The 26,009-nt window shown below is 40.3% G+C and overlaps 1 protein-coding gene across 2 annotated transcripts in view; it reads left to right on the top strand.

The window, feature by feature from the left end:
* The window catches only part of LOC109639463 (junction plakoglobin-like), a 129,424-nt gene that overhangs the window by 68,790 nt on the left and 34,625 nt on the right, over positions 1-26,009 (top strand). For both annotated transcript variants that reach the window (XM_020102944.2, XM_069525178.1), the window contains exons 2-3: positions 20,340-20,394; positions 20,820-21,053. In XM_020102944.2, coding sequence (XP_019958503.1) covers positions 20,379-20,394; positions 20,820-21,053 — 250 coding nt within the window. In that variant the 5' untranslated portion in view covers positions 20,340-20,378. The remainder of the gene's footprint in view (positions 1-20,339; positions 20,395-20,819; positions 21,054-26,009) is intronic.

Here is a 26,009-nt window from a genome sequence, read left to right as displayed (position 1 = left end):
ATTGTCGACAAGAAAACCCGAGAGCATTCAGTAGTGAGCCGGAGCTGCATCAGAAAAACTCTTATCAGTCGTGTTGCTCCGCTTTATCTATCATTAAAGGCCACGCCTGTTACTAATCTAACTGGTCTATCATTACATCTATCAATCAGGGTCTGACCTCGTGATCTAATCTTATTGGTTAGGAGGAGGGTCTAACATTGCGACCTTCCCCCTGGAACGTCTCCAAGCATCGAGGTTACTTTAGTACGTTGGACTTAAGTGTACCCCTAGAAAACCTCCCAACACCTGGGTTGCTTTTTTTGCCTTGGAGCAGGGACTCCTCATGGAGGGCCACCACCGTACCATGAGGAGTCTCTTTTTCTTGTCAAAGTTTTATTTGCTCTTGACACCATTATATCTGTCCAAACCACTTACTATTTTAGATAGTTGTCTCTGATTTGACACCATAATATTTCATTTTGTCAGACTGCCCTTTTTTAAAAGATTAAAAGAACATTTCTTCACACAAGTTATACATACACTAAATACTGATTGTTACACATAGAGTATATTATTTGATTCGTCATTGCTGCGTTAAAATTGTTGTAATCATCAGTAATTATGTTTCGCCTTATACTTCAGCACACATTAGATTATAGTGCAGATTAAAAGGTATATAGTGACATTCATATTGTGACATTGTATTGACCAGAAATTACATCACAATACCAGGACAGTTGTACGCAAACTTGAAGCCAGGTAGTGTAGGATGTGTGGCATTACACGATTTTAGTACACTTTAAAGCTAAGACGTGAATCCAAATACCACAGCCTTTGTGCAGTATTTTAGCCAGATGCAGCAAACAGTACAGCTCAATCAACCCAACAAGACACAAAATGGAATATTAGGTTGTACTGAATACTGGCAGAATATCAAGAAATAACGTTGGCTTGTGCATCACACATGTCAAACCAAGGAGCACCTAAAAACAAATGGTGGCATTTCTCAGAGCTGACAACCTTAAACAGTCAACACTTTTTTAACTACAATTGTAACTTTTCCTTCACATGGTCCTCACAGCCTTTCATATCACTTGCAACATTTCAGTCATCTCACACCACCAAGGACCGCTTTTCATTTCGTTTTGTTCCCCTGTCCATTACAGAGGACCACGCATGAAATGTGGCTGTGGCTGAGGGGGTAGAGTGGTCGTCCTCCAACCAGAAGGTTGGCAGTTCATTCCTAGTCTTCCCCAGTTGCATGGGCAAGATACTGAACACCATATTGCCCCTCAAAGAAAAGAAAAGTGCAGCTAATAGATGCACTGTATGAATGTGTGTGTGAATTTGTGAATGGCAAACTGTAGTGTAAAGTGCTTTGAGTGGTCAAGACTAAAAAAATTAATACAAACCAAAATTCAATATAAATACAAACCATTTACCATTTAGAAACCAACGACATTTATCCGATAAGTTTAATTTTGGTGCTGCCTTCAGGTGCTGTTGAAAAACCAAAACATAGAATAATTGTTCATTCATTGTAATCGAGGTAAAACTTTGAAATGAACAGCACCGAGATCAGTGTGGATATTGTGGTGTTAATTGAATTTGAAATACATTTATTTGGCACTATTTTTAACTGTAGACCTAATACATTATTTAAAAAAACACATGTCGGCTGTAAATAAATAGTTCAAACAAGGTATTGAGCATAAACAAGTTCTCCAGCTGCCACAGAACATACAATCTTTTGAAAGCACCAGAGATCATTTAAAGAGTCCAGATCTCCTGCTGCTTTGTAAAAGCTGAAATCAACCAATATTCTGGATTTAATCATGTTGACCCAATGTGGAGATTTTCCTGTACCGTCCTCTTCCTGGTTACATACAATCTCGGCCTGCCCTAAAACAAAGATTAAAAGCTGGCTTTTCTGTTTGTGTTGGCGAGTGTATCTAAAACCATAAATAAAAACCTGCTTGTTAAAAAACAGAAACAATTCAGACACTTCCGAAAGACAGTTTCTCTCCTGCCACAGAATGGACATTTGTCCTCCACTGTTTGCTTCTACAAGGAGAAAGCGTTCACTGCCATGATGGCGTGGAGCACCCTGCACTGTAAGTCTCCATGGAGCGTTTGAGATCATGATCCTTTTTGCGGGACTAACTAGTGGCAGAACCCGATTGGAGGTGTCATGGATCTCGACTCCTGATTCCACCACATCCCATGCTTAATGCGGATTATCTAGAAATATCACTTTGGCTCCATTTATGCGGAAAGCTGACTTGACGCTGACAGCTAACCCTGCCTCCACTGCAGGCACCAGTTTGGCTGCATGATGGTGGGTTAGCTTCACAAACTCTGCCTCAGCCACCTCCATCACCAGCATACTGCCCAACCACCAAGCCGGTAGAACCCAAACGTACCCATAACACCATTTCCCCCAGGTTCTGAGACTATAATAAAGAAGCTACGCAATTCTTTTATAGTAATAAACTGCTTATAGACATCAATTTGACCCATAAAAAACAGGATCACTAGTAGTTTCCACTGTTTAAATTTAGTCAGAAGGCAGAAGTGGCACAAAATATGCTGCTCGCAATTGTTCAGATCATTGACGGGCCTGTCAATGATTTGTGAATGTCTTTAATTTATTATCTAGCACAGTAGGGCTAAATCTGGTTTTCCAAATATATTAGCATACATGTGAATGTATGGCGCATGGAACACCATTAATCACAGTTCATATCACACATGTTGATATAGCGATGACTGTACGTTTTCAATACATCGTGCAGCCCTAGTTTGAGCACCCCTAGCCACAATACATAAAATCAATACAAACCCAGCAACAAAAACAGCCTGTCTTCAAATATGAGTGCAAACTCATTTTCTTCTAATTTAATTGTGAAGCCTATGGATATATAACAACCTCTGACCTCTAAGGGTCTAAACCCACAAGATGCAGCCTATTACATATGAAATATTTGTGCTTTTTATCACTGTGAACTCTGCCTTTTGTATAAAGATTTCTGAGTTTGTGTAAGTGCATACCCGAAGAAGCTCTTTGACTGAAATGTATTTTATTAAACATATATACATAGGGTATAGCTGTTCCTTGAACTGTGCCCTTCTGGACAGAGGTGTCAGATGTTCTTTCTGGAATCTGATGGAGCCACTGTACCATTTTGGGAGTTACAGCTGAATGCTCCGATGACCATTGGCACCACTGTGGCCTTTGCATTCTACATTTTCTATAACTCATCTTCTGGCGCTTTTTTTCCAGCTACTCATGTCCATTCTTTTGCTGTAGATTAGGATTGGGATTAGGACTATATATATACACACACGTATCCTAACTAGTTTTGGCGTGTGCACCTGTTTGGACCGTGATGCTAAGTAAATGCAGATATTAGATATGCAGATATTACAGCTGCAAAACACTTTTTGCAGCAGCTGAGTCTTTTTATTCTTGATTTATTAATTTTCCTCTCCTCTCTTCCTGCTGATCACTTCAAGTTGTAAGGTATTTTTAGTTAAGTCTGGCACACACAGCATGTTTCAGATCTCCCCATAGATTTTGAAGTCAGGGAACTGAGGGCATTTCAGCTTGTGTTAATTGTATTTCATGGTGGATTGTGAGGTCGCCGTCATTTTCTTGATGACTCCATGACATATACTTCCTGAATCAGCAGATTTTTAGTGGTAATCATTCTCCCTATGCCACTGAGGCAATTCAGATATTTTCATTTTATGCTGAAGAGTTTACAAGGTGTTCTTCTTAACTGAATGCTTCTCCCCAAAAGAGCTCAAGTTTAAATGAATCTGTCCACTTGTTTCCAAAACCAAGGCGGCATTTTCAGCTTTTGCTTTACAGACTTGAGACGCTACCTTTTGAGATAACATTTGCATGTAAGGTTTCCTTCGCATTACTCTTTCATTGAGACCTTGTGAAGCAGTGCTCCATCATTCCATGTGTCCTTCCTGTAGCGTCTTTACTGCCATATGGGATTTTGGCTTTGACTTTCTTCCCAGCACAGTGGAGGTTTCAAGCTGGAAGAGCTTCTGATTTTCATAGATCTCTAAAGTCATCAATTACCTTCATGTCCAGATCCTCATTCGGCTGCTAAGATGAGTCCATGGTTCTGTTACCACAAGGTTTGAACAGTAAGATTTGATCAGCTCTGACTTTGCTGAAACTAATAACTTTTCTTTTTTTTCTTTTTTGACTTTCTTTAGCGATTATTCAATGACCATCTAAACAATGACCATCTAAACAAACAGTTCTCGAGCTGCTTTACATACCTTCAGACCAATGGGATGGATTCCCAAAGTCCTATTCCCTTTTCAAACTAAATATGGGACTGAGACTCTGAGCATGTGTTCCTAGAAACTCCATTGAAATAATATTTGAATTTTAAATGCTCGACGTGAATAATTGAATTGAAAACTGGATAACATCATTTCGAATTGAAGTAATTGTTTCCAATTAAACTGAATCTGAATGTGACATTATGACTTTGAATTAAATTGCTCTGAAACTGTACTTGTTAATCACTGAAAATTGAACTCTCTCTTTATTGGAAGAAATGACTTTGATTTTAGTGACCCCCCCCCCATGTCTTTTTTCAGCAAAACCCTCCGTTATAAACAGCTTGCTTTCAGACCAGCTGTTTAAGAGCCTGCACAGCAAATGTCCATAACCTTTCAGGGACTTGAGATCTATGAGTCTACAGTTACAGAGCAGCCCCTCTCCTGTGGCTCAATGCTAATGAGTTAATCCATAATCCGTCTCCATTGCTGAATTTAGATGCAAGTGTTTTCCCTGAACAGCAAAGTTAATTAGTGAGAAAAGATGCCCTGAGGTTTGAGCTGCAGGAGCTGTGTTTTGATGTTGTCATTCTTATTGATGTGGGTGATGATAGTTTCTACTACAGAGACTCTAAAGTCAGATTGGCTGTCACTTCTGTATATACTGATTCACACTCAAATATGCACGCACACACACACACACACACACACACACAATCTCCTAATTAGCTCACTCAATACTAGACTGTGGTTGTCTGTGAGTACATGGAAACTGGTAATGCTGTTGCTCCTTTTCCTTATGTTTTTCAGAGTGGGGGCCATACAAATAACAATGCAATTTTCTGCAATTCTATTATGTGTTTGAATTATGTCAAAATCTTCAATCAGTTTTATAGCTCAGATGTAAAAAAAAAAAAAGCAAACCATGCCGACAGTTCTGAAAATGTGATTTAATGTGTAACCTATGCCTTTGTTGTGCTGTACCCTACCTCTCTTTCAGCACTGATGAACAACAGAGTTGTGTGTGCCCATGTGTGAATGCAACTTTTGAGGCATGATATAAAAATGTATTCTTATTGATTATGTTTGACTCTAAATATAATATTACCATGATTACATATGAAAAATATCTGTTAAAATAAAATAAGTATCCAGTTACCAAAGCTCTTGAACAGAAGATGCTCCCTGTCTGTTCCATTGTCCCTCACTCAGCCTTCTATCTCTGTTATATTTCTATCTGTCCCTCTAGTCATCATTTACTTCATCCATCTTGCCGTCCATCACTTCATGTTTTTGATGCTCCTTTTATACATCCTTTCTTACGGTATGGTTTTTCTCTTCCTTCCCACAATCTGTTCACCTTTCACGTCTTGTTAGAGCACTGTCTCCTCCCATCCTTTCCTCCTGTCCAACAGCAATTCATCTCAATGACACAGGAGATACTGTTGCTTTTACATTTCTTTAATCCCATAACATTCATTTGTCTCTCTCAAAAATATCCTGAAGGTCGAATTTTTGTAAATGACTTTAGTGTATTCAAACTTTGAGTAAGGGAAAGTACACAACAAATGAATAATCATAAACATATGAATTACACAAGACTTTATTAAATTGGGTACAAGATTGAGGTGCATCAACTGTAAGAATCGATTTCTAACATAACATGTTTATATAACTCTTTATTTAAGTTACAATTAGTTTTGAATAAATAAAGTAGAGTAAAAATATAAAGTAGCAGAAAATGTAAGTACCTAAAGAAATGTACTTAATTTTACACAACTGGTGTTTTCACGGGCAAAAACACAAAAAGTAGTGCAGCTTGTTTGCTAACCCTCCGCTAGGGTTGAGCAATATGCTGAAATGTTCCAATTGGCTACCATCAGCTAACAACCACCGAAGAATGATTTATACAAGTGTGTGTGTGTGCACACGCAGGGGTGCATGACAGTATTAGCGAACACAATTATGAAAGAGCTGTGACCAATTATGATTGTATTTCCCCCCCCCCCCATTGAATACTCTCGTTGAGGACCAAATTATGTTGTTTTTACCCAGGCTCAGTTCACAGATGTGTCTGATGACACTGTGCTTTTGTGCGTCTCGATGTCTGCGTGTCAGCCCGAGAGTGAGAGGAATAGAGCGAGCGGAGTCAGGAGGTGCTGAATGAATGAATGAATGCATGCATATGTGAAGAGAGATTTGGCGGCGGCAAAAAAAGTGATGTAAGGTGACTAAGCACAATGTTTAAACTGTAGCGGGTCAGAGACGTGTTTGTGTATCAGCGCGAGAAAGACAGTGAGAGAGAAAAGTCAGCGAGCGGAGTCAGGATGGAGTGTGAATGAATATCAATATAATATAATATATAATAAGTGCCAATTCATCTGTTCATTTATACAGTTGAATTGTTTTTTTAAGGAGGCAGACCATTATCCAACAATGCCCCCCCCCCCCCCCAAAAAAAACAACCAGTGATGGACCGGGATCTTATTCTCAAGATATGATAATATAGTTCCTGTACCTTTAATTCTGAGTCCTCTTACAAGAGTTCACAGTTCTTTTATGAAATATGCAAACATATCAAAATCTCTCCTCAGCAGGGTGAAGGCGGTTTGGGGAAGTGTTGCTGCTGTAAAAGAAAAAACCTTTCGGCTGCAATTTAGCTTTCTCTTCTGCTGTGAACTGAAACCTGCATGATATTTTACATCTGGCTTGCTGGGAACCCCGTTTCATACATGGTATCCTAAAAATGTAAAACCGAAGCTTTATTCCATGACAGCCGTGATGTGTCACTGGCGGTTGTCGTATCATTTGCCTGGTAAATGACATGTGAAAATGTGCTAATGTGTTGTGATGATAAAGTGGCGATGCACATCGTAATGTTTTCCTCGTGTTTGCATTGGGGAAGCGAGCTGATGGGAGAAAGTGCTACAAAGAGAAAGAAAGGCTGGAGACAGATGGAGGAAAGGATGAACTGCATGGAGAGATAAATGGAAATGGAAAAGAAAAGCAGAAGGGATGATGACTGTGTCTTGTGTCTGATGTCTGGCCCTCTGTTAATATACATTTTAGTTCTATGCAGAGTTTTTAGGCAGCAAGACAGCAGCATTGTGGAGTAACTGAGAGTAAATGTACTCTTCCTTAGCCTTCATCTATTTTATCATTTTTATATCGGTCTTATTTTCTACTTTCCCCCTTTTTTCTTTTTTTAATCACATTTTTGAGCTAGTTATCTGTTTATTTGCCCTTCCCTCAGTTTTCTTCTCTCTCAACTCTTTTATATTTTCTCATGTGTTTGTGTCCGTGTGTCTGAAACCCTCTTACATCTCACTGCCAGTGATCCAGGATGATATTCTGCTTCGCTTAATCTCTCAGCCATGATGCTGATGAAGAAATGATCACATGCTGCTTTTCATCTGTCAGTCAAATATTCAAAGTCTCTGAGCCCAACTCTCTCTACTGATGAAAAATCAAAGAGGCCTGAAACTGTCACAGGTTTGTTCCTGGCAAATTTCTGCCACGAGCGCGACAACCCTTTCATTCACGGAAGAAAGACGGCATTGCGTCAGCTAGAAACAATGGTTGTTGAGTTGTGCAATAAGAGTCTACTACTACAACAATTTATGGGTTTACATGTTCTTACAGCAACTTCTGAGTATGTGAGTGAGTTGCAGTGAGGCTGCTGTGTTCAAATGTAGAAGATGGTGTCATGATGGTCTGTCTTGCGTAGCAGTCTTAATATGATGGCCTGATAATTTTAAGCAAACTTTATCATTGTAATTTAGAGCTATTACATGCTAACATGTACATCATAGCCTCTCAGCATTTTCGAATGGGAAAATTACAAACAACAAAAGTAGCTTGCTAACACATAAAGACAGAAGGAAACAAAAACTAACTGTTATGTGCGGACTGGTATATATGATATTCTTACATCAACCCAATCCGGTCATCACTCTTTACTAATCAGAGGCAAGATCGGGGCAGGAAAGGTTCAGCACACAAATGACCTTTTATAAGCTATCCTTGTCATGTCATCGGGCTGAAAAGGATGTTTCTGTCAGAGCGTCTGGATTTGGACTGTGGCACAGACCACGCAGAACATTTAACACATTTATTATGATTGAAGAGAGAGAACCCTGAGAGTTGAGTCCAACAGAGTGAGGGTGGAGAGGTGGCAGAAAGCGCTGCGGGTACGAGTGATGTATGATAGAGAATGTAATGCACTTAAATTCTCTGTACGAGCCTGTGTGTGAATGTGTGTATGGTAAAACTCTTTTAAAAACTCTACTTTGAGTGGTCAGGGAAAAGAGCTATATAAATACAGACCATTTAAATAGAATAGAATGCCTTTATTGTCATTAAACAGCTGTGCAACGAAATGTAGTGTCCCCCTTTAATATACAAACAACAAGAGGGATCAATATAAACAGTACACACATACATATGTGAAGAGGTTTTGTAGTATCTTGCACTGAGACATAGGTATTCACCGTATTTTTGCACTAGCCCAGAGAAGAGTGACCATCACAAAGATAGATGTATCAGCACTTCACACACCGATGCATGAACAGTGCACAAATCAACACTTGAGTGTCCACTAGCTGAGTGTGTGTTCCTTTCAAAAGCCAACACATTTGGCTCTGCAGATGATTCACACAGAGACAAGAACAAACATAAGGTGTTGGGTCATCACGATAGAGCGGACAGGGTCAATGCGTCAAGTGAAATCGCTCTCAGTGCTCTGTGTGTGTTGGTGGGTGTGTAGAGGCAAAGAAGAACAGAGTCATTTTGACCTTGAAGAAAACAAAAAGCAGAAATAGGCATTGTTAGTCTTTTGCTGAATTAAACTGTTCATGTTTGACTAAAAAACATAAATTCTACAAAAGCCTGTCTTCTCAGACACCAGGAAATATCTCGGCAGGTTTATGACCGTGAGTTTTCTGGAGTAGAGAACAATGTTTTACCGTCTCACACACACACACACACACACACACACACACACACGCACACACACACACAGACACGTTTTTGTGATCGAGAGAGATAAGATCATCACCAAAAATAGGTCACATTGGGCAGGAAACATAAATTTGATGTCAATGTAACTCATGTAATTTTACATAACATTATACAGCATATCATAATCAAAACAACATTTACAAATTGTTACCGAGCGTGCTGCACAGGTGCTGCAGGGTATTGTATCCTCTAGGACAGGCGTCACCAACCTTTTTGAAACTGAGAGCTACTTCATGGGTACTGAGTCATATGAAGGGCTACCAGTTTGATCCACTCTTCTGCAATAACACATTAGCTCAGTTTTCCTTTAGTTATATATTATTATTAATGATAAATGACACTCATCTCTGTGAAGACAATGATCGCGTTAATGATTTCTCACAATAATTATCAACAATGACTTAACAAGATGGGAAACAGATAATATCAATATTCAACACTTTATTTCTATTAATATCAGCAATTGTTTAAATTTTCAGACGATCCCATCTACAACATTTCATAAGAAAAATGTCCCATTATTACTGGCCACTGACCAACCCTTCTAACAAATCATAGTCAATAGTCAACTTCAATATGGGAATAAAAATGTGACAGTATAGAAAATAAATAATTCAATTTAATTAGATACGCATATCAAATTTTAGACGCAGCTCACTGGTGAGTTGTGTTATTTTTAGAACAGGCCTGCGGGCTACTCATGTGGTCCTTGGGGGCGACCTGGTGCCCGCGGGCACTGTGTTGGTGACCCCTGCTCTAGGATGTAGGTATTCCCACTATAGACACAAACTTAAGCTTATGTAGATGGAAAAATAACTTGGCATCATATGGTACAAATGTCTTAAGATTACATTATACAGTGGTAAGTCAGTAATGTGAAATGCAATTAATAAAATTAAAGACATAATCTACAGTTTATTTTCATTAACCAGTTATTCGCCATCATATGGTATAAATGACATCATGATGACATCATTATGAAATGGCATTGTTGGAATACGAAAAAGTGAGCGTTGCATGATTGGGGCAGAGTTCACACAGGATATGCATCACACTTCTGATGCTTTTCATTTCACACTGAATTGCAATTCAGTCTCCATGATAATGCACTTTACTGCAAAATATCAAAAGCGATGGTCCCTAATAGTAATGGTGTTTCTCAGAAACACTCTTTTAAATTCAGTATTTCTATGCTGCAGTGATGACAACAGTTTTTCTGTGTGTCTGCGTTGTGTGAATGAATCCCTGTTTTAAAAATTGCTTATCCACAGATTAGCCTCCCACTGCAGTATTTTCTGAGAGGGGTCTGATGCTGGAGGTGGTGAGGTAGAGATTCACATCAAAGCACAGATTGAGATTAGTGATTAGCTGGTGTGTGGGCAAGACAGAAATAGTCCAAATGTGTGGAGGAAAATGGGAAAACTAATCAAAAAGCCACCTTGAATTTCCAACAAGCTGGATTGTAGATGGAAGCAAGCAGTGAGGTGAAGCTTTAAAAACCAGGCCCAGCAGGTGTCACTTTAACACTCCCCTTAACACAACACTACTCCGTGGTTTGTCATGGGGGGCCAGCAAGCCTGAAGGAAAGACTGCTGAATGGGCTCTGTTACAAAGGCACATTAATACACTAGTTTTAAAAGGCCTACCTTAGGGTTGGGCGGTATGAGCAAAATCTTATATCACGGTATGAGTAATTTCATATCACGGTAACGGTATATATCACGGTATGGCTTTTGGTATGGCCTCCGTTATCTCCCTCCATCGACGTGATTTTTTGTCATACGGGGTGCCTTTGGCGAAAGACTCTGCCAAGCTCTTTTGGACGAGAGGAGCTGCTGCAACTTTTGTTTTTGATGCAGCAGGTGCGCCACGCATCTTTTGGCTTTCATAACACTGCTTAGCATGTTTTATCTTTAAGTGGTGGAAGAGGTTACTGGTGTTTCCACCTCCGGCAGCAACAGTCGCGCGACACTCTTTGCAGAGTATCACGTTTTGTTCGTTGTCTGATTTTCTAAATCCGAAAAAGTTCCACACAACAGACGTAGCGCCCTTTTTCGGAACGAGTTCCTCCTCCTCTTCGTCATGAGTGGGTCGGGCTGCCTCCGTTCACTCTCCGCCTCCGCCATGATTGTTATCACTCCGGTAAAGCTGTTTCTTCTTCATGTGCTCATGCAACCACGCCAAGCAGTCTGTTGCAGTGCCTGCAGTGCCCCGTGTGTCGAGGCGGTGTAACTACAGTGACTCAGAGAGATGCCGCAGACATCTGCTCTTTCTCCGGTATAAACGGTATTGCACAATCTCTACCGGTAGACATTTTATACCGTCACACGGTATAATACCGTCATACCGCCCAACCCTAGCCTACCTTTTGCCACAGTAATGCTGATACCAGTAGCCTTGTGGACAGAGATTTTAGAACTGCTGGCCCCATTTGAGTTTCAATACTGGGGTGTTAAAAGGACAGCCTTTAAAAGGGCACAGCAGACGGTGAAAGACAAGGGTCAACGAAAGAGATTTATAATGTCAGGACTGCACTGATGTCTTCATCAGAATGTGACGTCCAGCATGCCCTTTGGTTTACAGGTGAATGTGGCAGAAAACTGAAGTTGGTATCGATGTAGAGGAGCAATGCAAAAATGAGATGATCTTCATATGTTTTACGATAAAAGGTTCCTATCCATTTTTTCAAGGAAAGAATGAGAAGTTCAGACTCCTGGACGGAGCTGGGAGTAGAATTGTTTTTACTTCCATTTGACAGGAGCCAGTGTGGTGCTTTGGCGTCCTATTAGGATGCCTTCCTCTTGAGGTTCGCTGAGCATATGCAACTGGGAGGAGACTCAGCAGAAGACCCGGAATATTATAAATTCAATTCAATTTTCAATTCATTTTTATTTGTATAGCGCCAAATCATAATATACATTATTTCAAGGCACTTTACATCGGAGGTCAAGACCTTCAAATCATATTAATATGGAGAAACCCAACAGTTCTCACAGCAAGCAGCACTTTTGTCTCACAATTTGTCTCAGAGGGGTTAACAAGGTGCAACATCCTCTGCCCTTAGCTCTCAGCAAGAGTCAGGAAAAAAATGAAAAAACACAGATTAACAGGAGGAAAAGTAACCATAGAAACCTCAATGTCATAAGTGAGGGATCCCTCTCCCAGGATGGACAGAAGTGTCATTGTAATGATAAAGGTATTGCCAATAATGGTTGCATAAGTATTATGGGATTATATATCCCATCGGGTAAGGAGGAGGAAGAGGTCACTCTGGACTTCTTACTTTTACAGTTGTCTCTCTACAGGACCTCTCTAACATTGGTGAACAGACTAAATGAGTTAAGACCTGAATTGCAGTATGCTATGACATTCGTCATTATAAAGTTTGTGTTCTGTTCTGGAGATGTCTTTTGGATAAATAGTAGTTAACTTAACAATATTTACGTTCTCATCAAAATGTTTGTCGATGACATTTCCAAAAATGATTTGGATACTACGGTATTAATGAATGAATAAATAAAGACATTGAACTGTAGTAAAACACAACAGCTCCCACACTGAGTATGTACTTGGCGACTGGGCAGAGAAATAAACTCACTTTTAACAGGAAGACACCTCTAGCAGAGCTGGATTCACTGTGGCCATATATTACACAGCCTTGAGAGGGGCATAGTAAGCAATGGCATCTGTGATTGGGTTGATACAACCTTTGAAGATAAAATAATGTGGTTCCTTTACTATTTAAATAACTCAAAATCTTTTTTTAGTGATTGTTGTCGCGGATGCTATGACTATATACAGCGTACAATAGTGATGTTTGATATTGTGAACTTCTATTAAATCATCGTAGGCAGCAGTGTAAACAAGCAGCATCATGGGGAGTGAATGATTTTACATAATAGTGTTGTGAGATACTTGCAAAACACTGAGTGCCTGAAAAGGTGCATCTCATTTATTGTTCTCATTTGTGCCAAATTTGTGGACAGCAATACAGGGCTCTGTAATTATTAAATTATGAAGGGGGTAAGACTTATTTATATTTTATGGCTGCTGGAGCTGTTAAAATGTGGAAGAGGCCTGTAAAACTCAAGTGGGAGAGTGGGGAAAAATGTTGAGTAGAACCTGCTCAATAGTTTGATCCATGGTGTCAATAATACATCATCAAAAGACGCACAGGAAGTAGAGCAGGTCCTCCACTAACCAGAAAGTTTGCAGTTCTAACCCCATCTCCATTCTGGGTGCCAAATGTTCTTGGGCCAGATACTGAACCCCAAACTGCCTCTGACGGCTGTGTATACTATTATGATTGCTGCACATAGCTGCACTATATGAATGTGGTTGTAAAACTTTACTGTAAAGAGCTTTGATGGATCATAAAGACTAGAAATGCTCTATATAAATACAGACCATTGACAATCACACACACACACACACACACACACACACACACACACACACACACACACACACACACACTCCTCTCTCTGTGTGTTTATATTCTAACCAGAGCTTTTTCAGTCACTAACCAGAAGGTTAGTGGCTGATCCCCTGTCCTCTTGTCCACATGTTGTGCGTCCTTGTGTCTCTGTGTTTGAGTACATGCTTTTCTGTCCTGAATAAACCGATTTTGGTAAAAGTGGACATTACAATGTTGACTGAGGCATAACTGAGCAATAGCACAGCCAGATGCTGTGGACATGAGGGGTCACTGTTGTCTCTAAATCACATAGCTACAAAACAAACTGCAATGGGAGGTAATAGAAACGTAGGGGCAGAGAGACACAGAATAGTTTCATTCCATTAGTTGCTGTTTCTGCTCTGATGCTCTAAGCTCAGGTGCTTAACTTTCGTGAAGAAGGCTGAACTACCAGCTGCTCCCACCCAGTCTCCGTCTGACAGCACTGTCTGGGGCCGTCAAGGAGGATCAAGGAGTTTATTACTGAACTACGACTACTATCCTCACTTTTGTTTTGTCTCTGCTCACCATTTCACATTCAAAGTTCAATTCCAATTGAATTTCCACTGATGCACTTAGATGATGGATTCATTTTTCACTTTTCAACTCCAGCTTAAGACGTACCTTTATCCAAAATACACTAGACCCTTAACTAATGATAAAATTGTTGCAGTTTTGTATGTTAATCAGTTATGGAACATAAGAGGCTGCTCTGCAGGTGGACCGCACTGTACAGTTGTGGGTGAAGGAATTATGTTTTTTCTGGAGATGGATGATGTCTTGTGTGTATTTTTATATCAGATGCATCAGGGAGACCAGGCCGATTAGCACTACAGAAAGTTGTCAAGTTAACATTGACAGGGTCAGAGAAGTTCAGTTGAAGTTCAACAGGCTGTCAGTGGTGTTAAAGACGATAATGTTGATATGAGGAGTTAAAGCTACAAAGCAGGTTATAAGCCAAAAAAACAACAAACGTACAAATGTACTCAAAAACCTCACTTGTAACAATCTGCAGAAGAGTCTTCACTTACTTCCTGGATCTCGTACAGAGCGGTAGCATTTTCTGACAAGAAACCAAAACCACCATTTGTGACGCAGATTTCCATTAATCACAACAACAACTTCTAAAAACCGAGAATGGAGCAGAAGAACGTTGTCAAGAACTTTACCCTAAGTCAGGGATAGAGACTTAAACCTGACCTTAACCACTCACCCAAAAATCTGTTTTCTGAATTGCAAAGACAGCTTTTGTCCCCAAATGGACAAGGCATCTTTTATTTAATGGTATTTAGTTTGTCAAATGCAGCCTATCACACACACAAATGGATGCAGACCCACAAGTAGCTTACAGGATGTCTTCTTCATTTTCACCTGCCCTCTGTCCCCTCTCCCTTCCTTTCTTCTTCTTGCATTCTCCTTTTCCTCAGCTCAAAGCAAGTTCTTTCCTTCATAGACTTAATGTTGCTGTACTTAAACAGCGATGGGGGAATGCTCCAACATCCAGTGAGAAAACTTTCCATGACATTTAAACTCCTCATACATCCTACAGAGTCTGTTCAGTTTTAATTAGGCAGGGATTCCAACAAACATATGGAGGCCCAGAGCAATTTACACCTCACTGACAGGCAGCTCAAGAGGCCAAGCAGCGCACTGTCTGGCTGACTGGCTGTTGAAAATAAGGAAGGTGCTTGGAGCACCACATTGAAGGTTTTGTGAACACAAGTGGTATCAAATGGATTATGGCTGCGAAGCTGAACCTTTACTGGGGTCTGTTCTCCAGAGAATAACAGGTTATACAGTTTACACAGAAATATGAAGGGGAATAGGGAAAAGGATGTTATGTTATTTGACTTTTTTTTCTAATTAATCTGAATTATGTTGATCTGCAGTTTTCCTCTTGATCAAATCAGGATTTAAAATACCTTTACTTGCTGTTTGGCCATGCGTCTCTGGCTCTACATTTTCTTCCATGTCCACTTCCCTGTGATATTCCTCAGAGGGACTAACAGTGAAACTACATCAGTTTAGTGCAAAACACGTGAACAGCATCCAGTCTAGTCAACTGACAGCTGTAGCACACATCCAATGTACCATACTGACAGATGTAGTAGTCCAGAGTACAGAGATTGTATTAAAATGATCTGTGGTACTAATGTACTATAATGCCAACAGTTAGTGACATTAAAAACAAAACAAAGGACTTAATTTGCTTTGTGTCACATAAGGTTCAGAGAGTCTTCAACCTGAGCAAACCCTGGTGTTGCCAGACAAAACCACATCATGGTGGTTCACTTTAACCTCCAGTGAAATTGCACAGCATGGTGCATCACTGTACCTGTACTGTCATCACCTCAGTTTGTATTACTAGGTGCCGACTTCTGTAGAGAGTGCAGGTGTGTCTGTGTATTGGCCCAGTGAGGTGACCTTTACGTGACACAAATCACATTTTACAGATCTACCAAAACCCCTCGCAGTTTATTATAGCAGTACCTCTGACCACAGCTGACTGTGTTTACATGTGGGCGAGCAATTTAAATGTAGTTGTGGTCGCTTGGCACTCAGTGGCCTTCAGAGGATTTTAGAAATATGTCAAAACATTTGATCAAAGCTGTTTGATAAGTTTCCATAGGAGTCGATAGTGATACATTTATAATGAATTGGACACATTTTGACAACGTACATGATAGAAATGAAAAAAGAAAATGAAAGTGTGTTTACTGTGTCTGTTTATGGGGAGAGGAAGCCCTTGTTTGTAACTATCCGACTTGATTTTTCTTTTCTTAAGAGTGTGGTCACGTGTGTCAGGTCGCTAGCGGTAAAGATGTGTACCATGTGACTGCCCAGGTTCAAATCTGGCTGGGAGCTTGTTACAGTTTATATGACTCTGTCTCTCCCCATACTACCATGTCTGTATTTATAATGAAAGTTCTCCATGAAGTTCCAGAAATGAAATGTGAACCAGACCATGTCCTGATGTGCTGTGCTCTGATGGAGCCAATTTGAATGGAGCCATTCAGATTTCTGTTGTGTTCTACATTTACACTTGTATGGTCATTTTTCCTGGTCCACTGGAGATATTCAGAAACAGACAGTGCATAAGAACAGGTGTTAATGTGTCACTGCAGTTACACAGTAGTTAGAATTCCCATCTTCATTATCTGTATCAGAAAACTTTATCATTCCCAAAAGGACATTTCATTTTACAGTCAGTCCTAGTAATGTAAATAGAATAAACAGAACAAAAAAATCTAATAAACTATCAATCAACATCAGCATCAACATGTCAGTGAGAAGTGCTCAGATCAAGAGGAGCCAGATGAGAACAGTTTGAGGAAGAAGACGATTCACATGATATCAAGGGTGGCTTAGATGTCTGCAGGTTGTCTACTATCAGCATTTAGTCGCCCGATTGCAGATGGAATGAAGGAATTTCCATAACGATTTGTTTTTCCGTGCTGGTGCATAATAACGCCGGCCTGAGGGCATTACAGAGGATTCCCTGAACAGAACAGTGATCTTGGCGCAAACAGGTTTTGTCTTTCACAGACGACCCATGGAACCAGCACACACATGAAAAAGTTCTATAAAAATTGCATAAAGTCTTCTTCCTCTTCTTCCTCAGCAAATGAATTCTTTGATGTCCCCGCTTGGCAATGTTCTCATCAGATTTGAGTTGTGAGTCTGTGTGTGTCTGTAGGATTTGTACATCTTTGCTGTGTATGAAGCTGGGTTTGGGTTTGGAACTGCCCTTCCTGAAATCTATAATTCATTCTTTAGTTTTCGTGACATTCAGATCAAGGAAGTTGTCATCACACCATTTGATGAATGCAGGTGGAGCGCAGCCGGAGGTAAATCAGGTTCGACGTCCCTCAAAAATATGCATGAATATAAACTATACACCGGGCTTAACCTTCTTGATTTAGTGTAGGGTAATATCTTGTATGGAATGAAATGGATTACGGCTGTGAAGCTGAACCTTTCCTGGGGCCTCTTCTCCAGAGAAGACAGTTTTCACAGTTTAAGTAGATATGTGAAGCCTTTTGGTGCTCTCTGACATCTCTGGGGCAGCTTTGGCTCAGGACGCAGAGCAGGTCGTCCTTGGGCAAGCAAATGAAACCCATATTGCCCCTGTGTCGAGAGTGTGTAAGTGACGTACATGGCAAATAGGCTGTATTCATATAGCTCTTTCTTGTCTTGATGACCACTCAACGTGCTTTATGGTACAGTTTTTGTCATTCACCCATTCACGCACACATTCATACAGTGCATCTATGTGTAGCACTGTCTCTATGAGAACGGCGGTCGTCAAGGGCAATTTGTGGTTCAGTATCTTGCCAAAAGACACTTTGGCATTCGGACTGGGCAGACTGAGATCAAACCACTGGGTTGCAGGATGACCTGCTGTGCCCCCTGAGCCACAGCTGCCCCAGTGTAAAATAGTTAATGATGCTGACTGGACTGGCTGAAGGGAGGACTTACTGGTTTGCAGAGTGTGGCTGGAGAGGCAGGCAGGCAGAGAAACAATGATAGTCCAAAATCATGGGATGTCAACTTAGATCAAAAGCACTTTGTGGCTTTAAGATTTATGACATTAGGTGATGCCAGGGCCAGAGTTAAATTGACCATACTGTGACCAAATCCAATTGGATTTGTAAATTGTATTGCACAGAATACTGTGCTTGGGTAGAATTAAGATTCCATTGCCTCTCTTCAGGGAGGACTTCAATGCTGCAACACGCTTTGGAAAGTAAAAAAATACAGAATAAAGGTGCTAACCATACAGCAGTATAGCTGATGACTTGTCTGTACAGAGTGGTTTGCACATTAACGAATCTCTATACACTAGATACGGAAACTGGACAAACCATTGAGAATTTTTCTTTTTCACATTTACCAATATGATATATGATACACAACTCTCCGCTCACATCTTTTAATCGCTCGATAATGGCCCCATAGTCAACGCTCAATAAAAATAGGTGACACATCACAAGATGTAATTTAATGAGCTGTGTTGGCACACCCTGATGACAACAGGCCAACATCTGTGCAGGAAGTGTTGCATATTATTAAGTGTAGTTAAACACCGAACAAAAGGACAGCAGAGTTAGAGAGACACACTCAGAGTAGCAGAGTGGTATGACTGTACAGTTCAAACATATTTTGTGTTTCTTAAGTTTGTTTGCTACCACCACCACAAAATCCACACTGATCCCCACATCATGACTGATTCTTTTCCATATATGCACATTCATTTATTTACCCAGCCCCTCCTGACGTCGCTCGCTGTCTTCCCCTCTTTTACTCTCATGCTGACACGCAGATACACATGACACATTAACTCACACGCAAACACGGTGTCATTGGACACATCTGTAAACTCACCAACACAAATGTCCTGTTTATTTGCACACAGAGCAGTGAAGGTGTCATTGCTCTTCCATGATTGCATTTGCTGATACTGGTGTAGTACGCCTGCGCATTTGAGCAACCACATACACACACATGCACGCACAAGCACTAGTATGGATATATGGTCAGTAACAATGGTTGTTGTTGTTTAGCATAAAGCTCAACTGAAAAGTCAAGCATGTTCTCCCTTAGCATTCTGGCTTCCTTCCACAGGCCAAAGACATTTTACACAAATGACCCATAGGTGTAATTGTTGTCTCTATGTTCGCCCTTAGAATGACAACTTGTCCAGTTTGTACTTTATATGGTTAGTGGTGCCCTATACATTACATGCTGAGTTAGAGCTGTTATTTCATTCGTTTAACTGATAGTTGTGTGGGACGTTTGTTTATTATCTCTTGTGAATTAACACACACACACACACACACCTCCTCTTTTTGAGTGTTAGTGTGAATTCCCATAAAACAGTGAGGTCTGTGAAGAGCTTTTGGCAGGGAAGATGAAAAGCTTTGACCTTTCATGTGGCCTTGGCTCCTGGGACTTAGATAAGTGTGCTCTCTGGAGTTTTCTGTGCTTCACATCACTGACATTTGCGACTTGCAGCTGCTGCTCAGGCACTTCTTGGTGCCCTGGAAAGAAATACTATTACCAATGCAGATACAGTAGCGAGGATGTTCTTATCAAACATTTTTAAGTTTATCAGGATCTTTACATGTTATACTTCGCTACTGTACAGGGATTACTGACAGAAATTACACTTTAAAATGATCACTAAACCACTTCATAATGAATTTTTATGATCAGTCATTTGAATGATTATATTAATAAATGCAGCTATAACGATGCAGCTGACATCACTGACCAGAGCATACTGACTGAAAATGTTGGCAATAATATACTGTATGAATTCTCATACTTCTCAGTGGTAGTGGTAGTCATGTGACTGGGAGCTTACTACTTTGAGCAAGCAAATGTAGCCCTGCTGGACCCATGTGAGGCACTAAGCACATACATGCAGGATCTCTTAGAGGAATATGAGAATAACTTTACGTGAGTAAAATACTTCAAATACTTTACATGAGTACAGATCAGCTAAATGTCCTGACGGCATTAATCGTCCAATAATCATAATTGCAGAGTTAAGGATTGCTCTCTCTCTCTACAGGTCAAAAGTCTGTGAAGGAAGTGGTACCAGTGGACAGAGATGATGTCCATGCAAAGTGAGTGCTGTGTTGCATTATTTGTTACCTACTGTTAACACTTATGACACATGGCAGAATAAGTCCTCTTCTTCGCTAACTTGAAGTTTTTATTATCCAAATTAAGCAGCATTATTAGTACAAGCGATTTAAAAATCAGTTGTAGTGCGGACTGTGAGAGTATTAGTATTACTACTGACAGCAGTAGAAAGTACAAATAGGAATTGTAGTTTAAGATGTAGCTGTAGCAGTACTACTACTACTCAGTAGAAGCAATACATGCAGATGTGTAGTATGAGCACTACCAGTACAATTTTCAGTAGTAGTTGAAGAGGTAGGACTGGCAGTATTGCTACAAACAGTCATAGTTTGAGTGGCAGCAGTGACAGTAGGAGCGGTGCTTGCATCACCAGTGTTTGACATCAGCCCTGTGGTGTTCTCTGCAGTGAGCGAGGCGGACAGTATGGTGAAGGTGGCCGAGTGGCAGCAGACATACTACGCCTCCGATTCTGGCATCCAATCAGGAGCCACCACAGTGCGGGATGATGAGAGCAACACAGAGTACAGTGGCAGTAAGAAGTATGGCGGCAGTACAACAACCAGCATTACCACTGCCCCCAACGCTGCCTCTGCTGGAGCAGGAGGGGACACAGCAGCTGGTGGACTAGAGAGCCCTTCAGGTGAGATGTTCCACCAATAGTCATTTGGTTTGTATTGTTATGTCAGTCCTTGAAACTGTCTTTGTCTTTATTGGTGCTGGGGTTTGCAGAACCAGACTCAGAGCAGGCAACCATCTGGCTGAACAGGTTGGGATGGGATGGGTGTAAATGGGGGGGAAGACCAGGAAGAGTCGTGAAACTCTGTATGCGTGTCCAACACACATGATTAATCTAGAAAATACTGAATGGATTACAATCTGATATTGATTTGATCCTTTGTTAAAAACTTTTTGGTAGTGCATCTTTAATGGTGTGATACACATATCAGTATTTAACACAGTGGTAATGTAAAGTTAGTTTTGCATGGTTTGTTTTTCTCCTGCAGTGCAAAACCTTTCCTGCTACTACTACCCTTATAGGTATTCACTATGAAAACAGTTTCCACAGTGCCTGATAATCCATCACAGTCAGTATGAAGACTCTTTGTGTTTTATGCTCATTTTACTCTGTCGTGCTCGGCCTCCTCTCAGTCACCTGACACCCACAGGAAGACATTTAAAGTGTAACAAACCGTCACAGACATGTTCCCTTCCAACGTTATTTTGACAGAGTGGTGCTTGGAATTTAAAAAAGTCAACAAAACTTAAATAATAAGTGGGCAACGGCATCCCACATCTTAGATGGCACCAGCTAGCTCCCAAAGTTAACTCCTCGAATTCCTTGATTGTCAACCAAACCCACCACAAGACAATAAACCACAACAAATACACCCCAGTAACAAGAAGTGTGTCTATATGTGTCAAAGCCTTTCCAGAAATTATTAAATTACATAACACGCACTGAGTGACATACACACAAATAATCAACAGAGCACCAGATGAGGATTAATAGTCTCTGAAAATGCATTAGAGTGAGAGACTAATGCATTGTTTGTTTTGGACTTTTCATGGGATTCTTTTGACAAAAGTAAGGCCAGGTCATTTACGCTTCTATGCATCCTTGTAGCCCTGAGGGTCTGGTTAACATACAAAACACTTCATAGTCTTTCTGTGCCAGTAAATGTTCTCATGCATGATGTGTGCAGCCCAAAATGTCAGCCGCTCTCACTGTGTTTCATCTGCTCATTTGCGCAGGCACCCAGTGCATTAACCCACTGTGTGCATCAGTGGCCGCTAGTGATAAAATGTATGGGGGATGCACAGTTTTGTATTTTTTTGGGGGGGGACAAACAAGCTGAAGCCAGACTCACCAAAAACAACTCAACACACAATTAGCCAACCCTGTATCCTATCGAGCTGCTGAGCAATACTAAGCCTGCCACAAACATTTTGCCTCTTGGGCCTCATTCACTAATATGTGCGCAGAAATATCATTACTCTCCGCAGAAAATAAGTATGTGCGCCACCGCTGAATTCATGACAGCACCCTGTACTGACCAGCGGCCACTGGTGTGCATGTATGCTGTATCTATTCTGGAGTGTCTAAAGCCTGAAAAAGGAATAAGAGGGTTTAGTATCTACCCGCAGGGAGACATGATGTCGTTCTGCCTTGTTTCACACCTACTGTAAATGTAGTTGAATTCCAGAAACTTGTTATAATACTTCAAACTGACATGAATTCTGAGGATTAAAGGAGCCACAGCTCCTGCTGCTACACTGGCTTATCAAAGGGAATGTACTGTATGCTGTATACAAGTGAGACAAGTGACTGCACATTATCATGAGTATGAAAGTGGGTTGGATGCAGGTGGTTCTCCTCCTCGTTCTCACAGCGGCTCATACGACATTGTGTGTCTCGTATTACTCATATTTACACAAAACACTGTTTCCTCAGGACTTCAATGTATCCCATTATAATAAATAGAAGCTCTAACATGCTTATTTCTGACTCATTCAATTAGAGGAATCATCGAGTAGGAAATAAGTTCTTGATTTCCTTAATCGGCTTCTACACATCAATGAGTTCCCCCTGAGGGCTTGTAAAGCCAAAGCATGTCAATGAAACTGATCTGAATGGGGAGAAACGCCACAAGAAAATCCAGGAGTTTGTTATCGATTAGTTGATAATAAGCTGAACTCTTCTAACAGCCTATCTTTGGAAGGATGGGACATTACACCAGCCGCCCCTCAGTCCTCCATCATACCGGCCTATCAGCAAGGAAGGTTCGACTTCAGAAATGACTTGTGATTGTTGTTGTGTTTGTTAAATTTCTTGATGTTACTTTCACAAAAATGCACAGCTGACATGAAATGGAATGAAATAACAGCTGAGAACATTTTACCAAATATTCACTGAGCCAAATATTCAAACTCAGCAGAAAGCCTAACCGGCTAATGTTCCTCTAATGTGAAGCCATTACTTTGTTCTTGATAATAACAATGTGCTTGTGCCTGGTTTTGCTGATCATTTCGCTCTCTGCATGATACTGGATCGACATTCTTAATCTTTGTGGTGTGTCTTTGAGCCCAGGGCAGCTGAATAGTCACTGTGTGGAAGCTTGTTTTACTATCCTGCCTTTCAAATTACACATTTCCCTCTTTGCTATCATTCCTAATGTCCATAAAGACATCGGGGCTCTTTACACATGTGCAAATAATGGTACCACTGTCCGATATGGCAGTATTTATATGGTTATAGAGGTATAATTAATGATTACATTCATAGTTAATAGATTATTTTGAATGCTTCATTAACTAGTTATAAGTAATTTGTTTAGAAAAACTTTCCAGATTGTAGAAAACCTTCCAGTTTCTTTTTATCTTCTTAAATCATTCGGGGGCCCACTCCAATAGACCACTTGACCACCAAGTAAGATTTTTGCTGTTGAAGATTAAGACAGCTGCTTTTGCATAACTATATCTTTATGAGTTACTTTGCCATTTGCAGCGTGGAACCCAAAATATTTCCACACACTACTGATTGTCCAAACAGGATAGGTTACTAGATAACACTAAATTGTCCCAGGTGACATATGTCGAGCTGGCAGTGAGGTTTCAGAGGAGATTGCAAGGCGATCTACTTCAAACAGTCCTACTAAATTGTTTATGTAGTGATTTTGGTCCATATGTGGACGGTCCATTAGTCCTAGTCAAAGCCAAAGTGACCAGACATTTTCAACAATAATGTTATATAAATGGTATGTCTTCTCTTCCCATTCAAATAAATATCTTCACTGGAGACCATGCTCTTCTCACTGCATCGTAAATCCAATGCCCACCTTTCATTATGACAGTAGAAGGAATCACTGGCTTGAGGCAGCAATCAACATGCAGGGCTGGGAGGTTTAGCACTGAGGGACTCACTGATAATTCTTGGTTCTGATAGAATAATAATAATAATTCGCCTTGACTCTTTTCATTGTATTTGTTAGGAACAAGAAAAATATTGATTGTGTCTTATCCTTGATGTTTAAATTATACATTAACACATTTTAGGCTGCAGGATTTAAAAATGTCATCATCTCCCACTGATTGTGATAATTTGGTCGGTTTTACATTTAGTTATGACCATGCATTCTGAACATATCATCTGTACGCTAGGGCTGTGCAATTAATTGAATTTCAATGAGGACTGTAGCTTCCAACGATTTTGAAAACAAAGTAATCGATATGAAACACTTATTATCCTGCTTTTCATTTTGCGATGAGTCTCTCTGTTCACACAGGCAGCGCTTTTGCTGAGTGTCTGCAGTGGAGCAGCAGTGTTAGGTAACGACTCTATTCCTCAAATAAAAGTTGGGCTTTGTACCCAACTGAATGCCAGGACGCTATAGCGGCTCCCCGCTGCAAAATTATTGCGTCTGCTGCTTCGGGATTATGGCAAATGCAAATTATAAACCCGGTATCCTTGTAGCTTACTGTGCCGGATTACCCTGCTGCATGTCCTCCCTCCTGTCCTCCCTCCTAACTCCCCTGCTGAGCTGCACTCACTTTACATGTCAACAATAAACACCTTCAATAATCAGAAGCTGCTTTGGGTTGGTTTGATTCTCTCTAGAATTGATGAGACATGTATTTAAGCACATTGGGAAAAAAAGTCACCTGCCACACAGAAAACGAGATAAGAAATGAAGTGCACATCCAGGACATCAGGGTTAAAGTGACTGGAATGATCTGGATTCATGATCCAACATCATTATTAATAACTAAATACATGTGATCATCTTTGTTGTGTATGAAGAGTGACAGAAACACACACACACAAACATAGACACACACACACACACCAGGACAGAAGTTCTTCAGGAGAGAAATTCTGAACCGCGCAGCTCACTTAGAGGGTGTAGAAATTATTTTTTCTTTTAAATTCAATAAGTGCATGATGAGTCAATGCCGTATCCTGTAAAATAATCATGATTAGAATATTGTCCAAAATAAGTTACTTTTAGCAAAGTCTTCTGTCTTATTACTTTCTTGTGGGGAGAGAAAATATCAGAGACAAGATACCAAATATCGTTGTCTTTTTGTTGTCGAACAAAACAGTTAGCATGTTCATTTAAAAACCATTGGTTTTGTGCAAAAGTAGTCCTTTCATCCTATAGGTTGAAATATAACAGTAGTAAGTCAATGAGTGAATGACACCAAAATACATCATCTGGTTTTCACAGTTACATTTGTCAGCATCTATAAAGGTGCACCAGAGTATGTGAGAGCAGTGAGAGTACTGGGTGTTGAGGAGTTGTAGCATTGGCCTGAACTGCACTTTTCACTGCTAGTTCACAGCTAAACTGCTAACTTCTAATGATCTGTTCCAGGCAGTCGTCTCACATCACACATCTGCTCTCTCTCTCCGTGCCAACCGCTCATTACACACACAACTGAACTATTTACAATATTCTATAACTATATAACTGTAATATTCTCCCTCAAACTTCTCAACCTTCCTGCAGAACTTACACAGAGATGATACATTTATGTAAATCACTTATTTATATTGCTGCCTATCAAAACTGAGGAAGAAACTCTCCCTCCAAGTATT

Source organism: Paralichthys olivaceus, chromosome 5, assembly GCF_024713975.1.
Source record: "Paralichthys olivaceus isolate ysfri-2021 chromosome 5, ASM2471397v2, whole genome shotgun sequence".
Taxonomy (NCBI): Eukaryota; Metazoa; Chordata; class Actinopteri; order Pleuronectiformes; family Paralichthyidae; genus Paralichthys; species Paralichthys olivaceus.
The sequence above is the reverse complement of the archived record's forward strand: the minus strand, read 5'-3'. Positions and strand labels throughout refer to the sequence as shown.